General features: G+C 44.8%; 1 protein-coding gene across 1 annotated transcript in view; it reads right to left on the bottom strand.

Moving 5' to 3' along the window:
* SLAMF6 (SLAM family member 6) overlaps positions 1–929 on the bottom strand; it is a 26,144-nt gene extending 25,215 nt beyond the window's left edge. Inside the window, exon 1 of the mRNA XM_025040517.1 lies at positions 841–929. Coding sequence (XP_024896285.1) covers positions 841–889 — 49 coding nt within the window. The 5' untranslated portion in view covers positions 890–929. The remainder of the gene's footprint in view (positions 1–840) is intronic.
* Between the last annotated feature and the right edge of the window lie 6,712 nt (positions 930–7,641).

The following is a 7,641-nucleotide window of genomic DNA, read 5'->3' as shown; positions in this document are numbered from 1 at the left end:
GCAGAAGAGACCTATTGTCCCTCTACATTCATACTAATAAGAAAGGGTTCATAGCTATTAGAAAAGAGTTAGGTAGGAAAGTTAGATAGGGGGTCTCCGTCCGCCTGCAAAACAATGAGGTCATCCTATTCTAGAAAGGGTCCACCCCAGTCCGCCCACAATTAAGCAAGCCAAAAGGTATTTTTGGGCTAAAAGCAACTCATACAAGGAAACAAGCAGAAAATTACGGGTGCTAGACTAACCAGTCACTTGCACCTGCGCGATGAAGACCATAACGACCTTCAATTCACCTAAGCCATTATATCATCGTGATGGTATAATGATGGTGTAATGATTATATCATCATTATAATATGATGTATATTCCCAGAAGTTCATTAATATCATTATAACAGACTGAATTCTGGGAACTCACATGCACAGAAAGCAAATGATGAGTCACTGAGTCGGATCCATCTTAGTTGTCCATCAAGGAAGTCCACTCCTCTAAGAAAACTAACCATATACAGCAAATAGGGATTAAAAACACCAAAGACTTTGTTACTGGTTCATTGAGCCCTTGAGCCACTTTTCACTTGCTCAGGTCGGCTCCTCATATACTGTTGCTTTACTTTCCCTTCCAATAAAGCAATTCTTTTCAGCTGTGCTTCGATGTCTTGCTCAGTTCTTTGTTTCAGACATCAAGAGCCTGGACAATGAGTCAAGAGGAGAACCCTATTCTCTAGTAACAGCAGCGGCTGTGAGCTCTACCCAGTCCCTTGGCAGAGAGACAGACACCTATATATAGATGATTTAGACTTAGCAAGCTGAACAATAACCAAGAAGTCATTATGGCATTTACCTGGGCCAATGAGAAAGACAAGCATGAGAAACTGGAACAACCAGACCATACTCTTCGCACTGGAGACTGGTGCTGGAGACTTCACGGCAGTCAAGTTCATTCTGTATTGACAGTGCTTGTTATTAGAACTTCCTCTTCCTCTTAGAAGTGCGGTAAGAGCTTCTTCCTGCTTACTGTCAGCATAGAGCTGACTGAGAAAGGAAGATTTTGGTGGTGAGACGCCCAGTTTTACTACCCGCAATAAACGTTGGTGCCTGCTATTTCATTCTCATGTCGGCCCCTCATGCATTCTTTCAACTGGGCATCTCGCCACCAAAACCTTCCCTTCTCGATCAGCTCGGCATTGACACTAACAGTCCTAATTTTATGTTATTATTATTCTATTTACTTTTTTCTGAGCAAAGTACAAAAATCTTAAGTGTGTGATATGAATTAGAATTTTCACTTTCTATCTATATGCTTTTTCATTTTTTGGTATTTTTTTATTGTGGTGTAACTGTTGCAGGATCCTCAAAAGGAGAGATGGGACATCGAAGCTATAAGCAGAGTTTATTGATGCTGGCACCGGCTCAGGGGATTCTTATCCAAAGGCTGAGCCCCAATTGTAGCATAACAGGCAGTTTTATACAGTCTTGTCATTCCTACACAGCTACAGATATAAGGAAGAATATTAATTGATTGGCAAACTATGAAAAAACTGATGTTAGCTGGAGAGTCCTTGAGGTGTGGGAGGGCAGTCAGGAATGAACTCGTTTGAGCAGGAAATGGCCAGGCAGAGTCAGGCTGCCACACTCTTCCCTTTGATGCTTGGACCTAGGACTGGGTCAGAGAGCATCATCTCCTTCTTCTAACTTTTGATTTAGAGGCTGGTACCTCCATAGCATAAGGACTTTTGCTGCAGTTTTTCTTTCTACTATTGCTTCTATGAGGGAGGTGGTTAACTGGATAACAAGAGGCAACAGGCATGGGAGGAGGAGGTAGGTTCCGAGAGGAGGAGTACTATCCCAATTAAAGTCTTAAAGCCACCGAAAGTGGAGAACCAGCCTCCAAAGAGGTTACTAGGGTCCCATCCTTTCCAGCTTTGGACAGTCACATGAACTATTTTCCTAATATTAGTAGCTATGGCAGTCACAGCTTTGCCATTGCCATCTATTTTGAGGCAATAATCAGTCTGGTTAAACTTTTTGCACATTCCTCCTTCTTCTGCTAATAGATAATCTAAGGCTAGGTAATTTTGGTAGATAGCTGACCACATCTGGGATTGTTGCCTGGCTAGAAGCTCTAAGGCAGTTGCAGTCTCATTGGTTATGATCTCAAGAACTGCTTGTAATCTAATGATCCAGTTAAACATGTATATAGGGGTTCAGTAACCCCAGCTCCCATTTTGGGCCCAAGTTGCAGGGCCATAGTAGAATAATACGGTGGGACGGCCACTTATCTTCTCTCCACGTTTTTTATCCTCCTGTTTCAAATGATCTCTTAGTTCTGGCCTTTAAATCTTGATATAGAGGAACACCTAGCTCATTTCCTCCTTGTTCAGGTAGAAGGAAGAAGCAAGGCTGAATGCTCCCAATGGTGCAACTTCCCTTCCAGTTTGTCAGGAGTTGGGTATAAACTCACTTTCCACAAATCCAGAAGAGCCCAGCTTTTGGGGCTGGTGGAATTGAGGTTTTCCCAGAATGTATCAATAGCCGAGATGGTGTGGAAAGAGTTAGAAACCATGCCATTTTCTAGAGTGCAGTTTGTGATGGTTGGGTTTTCATTGAGAGAGGGGCACGAGGAGGAGTTAGCTGCAGTATTATTGGCCCAATATCAGGAAGGAGACTTGGGCCACCAGTTTAGGTCTGTGTGATTTAAAAGCAGCATTCTTTTACATGGGGTTTCTCCAACCCACGAGTGTATCCTGGACCCATTGGCCAAGACATTCTTCCCCTACTGCCGGTTGAAGGGCGTGGGTCAAGGCGATGAGCTCTGCCATCTGTGCTGAGGTTCCCCTAGGCAAAGGTTTTGCCTCAGTGGTAGAATGTAGGGTCACCACAGCATATTTTGCAAGGCATTCTCCTCCCCTCACAAAGCTTCTACATCAGGATCCTTGAGGGGCTGGTCTGTCAAGTCAGGTTGGCTGGAAAACACTTCATCCATGACTTCAATGCAATCGTGGACTGGCTGGCCAGGCCCAATGGGTAGCAAGGTGGCTGGGTTCAAGGTTTGCACTATCTCTAGGCAGATGCACGGATTTTCGCACAGCATTCCTTGGTATCTGACCATCTGGGCATTAGTTAGCCAATACTGTCTCTTGTATTCCAGTAATGTTATTACTGAATGTGGTACTCGAACTGTCAGTTCTTGTCCCATAGTTTGTTGGCCTCTGACACAAGGAGGGCCATGGCTGCAAGTGCTCACAAGCAGGGTGGCTAGCCCTGGGTGACAGAGTCAAGCTGTTTGGATTGCTAAGCCACGAGACGGTGCTAAGATCCTAGCAGTTGGGTTAAGATCCCTATTGTAACACTCGTGCTCTTGTGTATGTACAGAAAGAAAGATTTGGTTAAGTCTGGGAGTCCTAGTCCAGGGATGTTAGTGAATGCTCATTTGATTTCTTCAAAGGCCTTCTGTTTTGTAGATTCCCAGAGTAGGGGCTCCTGTTCTCCCCACTTTACGGCTTTATAGAGAGGTTTGGCTAAGATGGAGAAATTAGGTATCCAGATTCTGCAGAAGCCAGCTGCTTTGAGGAATTCGCGGACTTGTCGTCAGGTGGTAGAGATGGGAGTCGAGCAGACTGTTTGTTTCCTTTCTGGGCTAAGTTGGTGTTGTCCCTGCAACAGGTGGAAGCTGAGGTATTTGACTCTTTCTTGGCAGATTTGAGCCTTCCTTTTAGAGACCTTATAACACGCTTCCCAGAGGAGATTGAGAAGTAGATGGGTTCCCATGCATTTCTCTCTAAGAGGAGGTGATCCACACACTGGAGTAACGTACAGCTGTGTTGGTTTTCCGGGAAGGCCTTTAAATCCAAGGCTAGAGCTGTCCCAAAGATGGTCGGGGAGTTTTTGAATCCTTGAGGCAATCGCATCCATGTCAACTGGCCTGTGTCTCCACTTTTAGGGCTTTCTCTTTGGAAGGCAAAGATTGGTTGACTCTGAGGAGCCAGGTTAATGCAGAAGAAGGTGTCCTTGAGGTCCAGACAGGTAAAACAATCTGCCTCAGTGGGGATGAGGCCTAGGAGGTTATATGGGTTGGGGACAACAGGGTGCAGGATGACAGTTGCCTGAATGACTGCTCATAGATCTTGGACCGGCCGGTATTTATTGGTCCCTGGCTTCTGAACCAGCAGGAGAGGTGTATTCCAGGATTATTGGCAGGGATAAAGAATTCCATACTTCAGAAGTCTCTCTAATTGTTTTTCTATCCCCACTTGTACCTTATGAGTGATGAAATACTGTTTTTGGTGGACTGGCTCAGCTCCTGGTTTTAAACTCTTCCACCACTGGAGGAATGTGTCAGGACTAGCCTGACACATTCCTCCAGTGGTGGAAGAGTTTAAAACCAGGAGGGTGGTCTTCAGCCCACACTCTGGGCACCTTGGAGGGGAGCTCGGGTCTCTGTGAGACTATAGAGGTGTCACTCTTCTCCTTGGGGAACCGTAAGTGACATGATCCTTGCTTCTGGCCTCCCCAAAGTTAGGGCTGCTTGGTCATGTGCGTCAAAGGTAATTTGAGTCTGTAGTTTTCCTAAAATATCTTGTCCCATCAGTGCCACTGGGCAGTCAGGCAAATATAGGACTTTGTAGATGACTTCTCATCCTCCTAGGTTGTACCAGCGGGGCTACAGGAAGGGGCGACAGACTTGTCCCCCAGTTGCTCCCATAATGGTGCTTGTCTTTGAGAAAGGGGGCCTACAGGCCAAGTTACAACTGAGTGTTCAGCTCTGATGTCAACCATAAAGTCAATAAGTCGGCCCTCTACTATCATTTGGACCATAGGCTCCTGGGGGCCTAGCAGAATGAAGCCTGGTCTGGCCTAGTGCTGGCAACACAAGCTTATTTTTCTTAAATTGACCTTGGAGTGTGCCAAGGCTTGGGCTAGGAGGACCCTACAGTTTTCCTTTAGGCAGACTCAACCAAGGGGGTCGGGTGAGAACAATTGCCTTCTAAGAATCAATATAAGGAAATTGGTCTCTGTGGCCAGGTTGACTGGTAATGACTTGAGAGCCTTTGCAATGATTTCCTTATCAAGCGCTTCCTCTGCTGGCCATCCAACGCCAAAAGTGGGCCAGTCGATCTCATAGAGGATGTGGAGTTTCTGTGGGTGAGTTTAACTCCATAATATCCTGAATTACTCTTTTTGAAATTCTTAAGCATGCAACCTAAAGATGTCTGTTTACTCTGTTGTGTACTTATCCTTCCACCCATGGTTGCATATGCACTCAGAGGTTCACTTCGCCCGTCTCCAGCTACTCTCCTCATGGGGAACTTTCAGGCGCCTCTTAGCAATTGGTGGGTAGGTATAAACTGCAGACTCAGATCACTGGAGTAGACTCCTCATGGAGATCCAGTGACACCACTCTAAGCCGTATGAGGTTTGCCATGGAACTGCAGATAGGGGCTCAGCTCTCGCTTCATAGTTAGGCCACATCTCAGTCTCACACAATCAAACACCAAACACACTCCACCCTCCTCCCTATATACCTGAGAGGTCACAGTTTCCTCTAACAAATATAAAGTACTCAGGTGACCCCAGGCATTGATCAGACTCCCCTTCTGTCCTCTAGTGGACAGGCTGTTCCTGGGACCTGGGTCCTTACCATTCAGTCAGGAGGTACTTCTGGGCTGGTTCCTACATCTCTCTGGGTTTTGTTGTGCTTCTGGGGCAGCTGCCCAAGGTCACTGGAAGAGATGTTTCTCCCGTTATGAGCAAGGGGCCCATTGGCGCGCCAAGCGGAGTCTGTGTCTCTCCCAGCATCCTGGGGGCCAGATCCTGAAGACAAGGGAGGCGAAAAACCGCAGTCTCCAGATCCTGGATAAGCCCCCAGAAATGTTGTGGGATTCTTGAAGGGAGAGACGGGACACCAAGGCTATAAGCAGGAAACAGCATTTATTGATGCTGACACCGGCTCAGGAGATTCTTATCCAAAGGCTGAGCCCCGATTGTAACATAACAAGCAGTTTTATACAGTCTTGTCATTCCTACACAGCTATAGATACAAGGAAGAACATTAATTGGTTGGCAAGCTATGAAAAAAACTGACATTAGCTGGAGAGTCCTTGAGGTGGGGGTGGTAGCTATGAGAAAACATGTTAGCTGGAGAGTCCTTGAAATGGGGGAAGGGCAGTCAGGAACAACCTCATTCGAGCAGGAAATGGCCAGGTAGGGTCAGGCTGCCATATAACAACTTAAATTACAAATTACAGTTGCATAATCTAAATTTTAATGTTTTACCGACACAATTCAGTGTCGTTAATTATATTCACTGTGTTGTGCAAGCACTAACATTATCAATTTCCAAAATGTTTTTGTTAACTATGATATTATAATTTCTAAGAAATATATATTTGGTCATTCAGATGACCAAAATGTATTTCTCAAGTATATTTGGACTTTGTTTATGGTTTCTGGCTCACGGCTCCCAAAACCCTCGAAATTTCCTGAGCCATTAGAGCAATGGGGCATATTTTGTTTTACTATTTGATTTTTTACTTTTAGTTCCTGAAATCTCTTCAGAGCCATAAAGATAAAATGTATGTCTTGTTATTGTAACAAGCCCCTTTCCACCTCAATGACGTATATGTTAATTAGGTGACTTTCAGACTGTACCTTAGGATGAGGCTGGTTGCCAGGGGAACCAATCAAGCAATTAGAGGGTTGGAACATTTAGTCCCACCTCCTCACCTCCAAGGAGGGGAGAGGGACTAGAGGTTATATCAGTCACCAATGAGTTAATCAATCATGCCTATGAAATGATGCCCTCATAAAAAAACAAAAAGAACAATGTTCAGAGAGCTTCTGGATTGGTTAACACATGGCAACTTGGGGAAAGTGTTGTTCTTGGAGTGCGCATGGAAGCTCCTCATTCTTTTTCCATACCTAGCCCTATGTATCTCTTCCATCTGGAGGTTCCTGAGTTACACCCTTCCATAATAAACCATTAATTCACTAACTAAAATATTTCCCTGTGTTCTGTGAGCTGCTCTAGCAAATTAATTAAACCCAAGGAGGGAATCGTGGGAATCTCTGATCTATAACCTGTCGGTCAGAAGCCCAGGTGACAGACAACCTGTACTTGCAATTGACATCTGATATGTGGAGCAAGAGAAGAGTGGCTCAAGGGTCTGGTAACAAAGCCTTTGGGGTTTTTATTTCTACTTACTGTGGGTGGTTACTTTTCTTAGAGGCATGGGCTTCCTTAATAGTTAACTAAGATGGATGGGATTCAGTGACTCATTGTTTACTTTCTGTGCATGTTCATTCCCAGAATTCAGTCTGTTATAATGATATAAATGAACTGCTGGGCTTATGCATTATATTGTAATGATGGTATAATGAGGCTCAGGTGAGTTGGAGGTTATTATGGTCTTCATTGCACAGGTATGAGTGACAGGCTTAAACTGGTACCTAATTCTTTGCCTAACTTTTTTTTTTTGGTGGAAGTTACTTTTTACCCCCCAAAGGCCTTTAGGCTTAATTGTGGGCAGACTGGGCAGGCTTTTTGTAGAATAGGATGACCTCAGTATTTTGCAGGTGGACCCAAAATCCCCTAAGTTTCCTAACTTTTTTTTCCCTAAGAGCTGTGAGCCCCTTCTTACTAATA

This window comes from Pteropus alecto, unplaced genomic scaffold (genome assembly GCF_000325575.1).
Source record: "Pteropus alecto unplaced genomic scaffold, ASM32557v1 scaffold359, whole genome shotgun sequence".
Taxonomy (NCBI): Eukaryota; Metazoa; Chordata; class Mammalia; order Chiroptera; family Pteropodidae; genus Pteropus; species Pteropus alecto.
The sequence above is the reverse complement of the archived record's forward strand: the minus strand, read 5'-3'. Positions and strand labels throughout refer to the sequence as shown.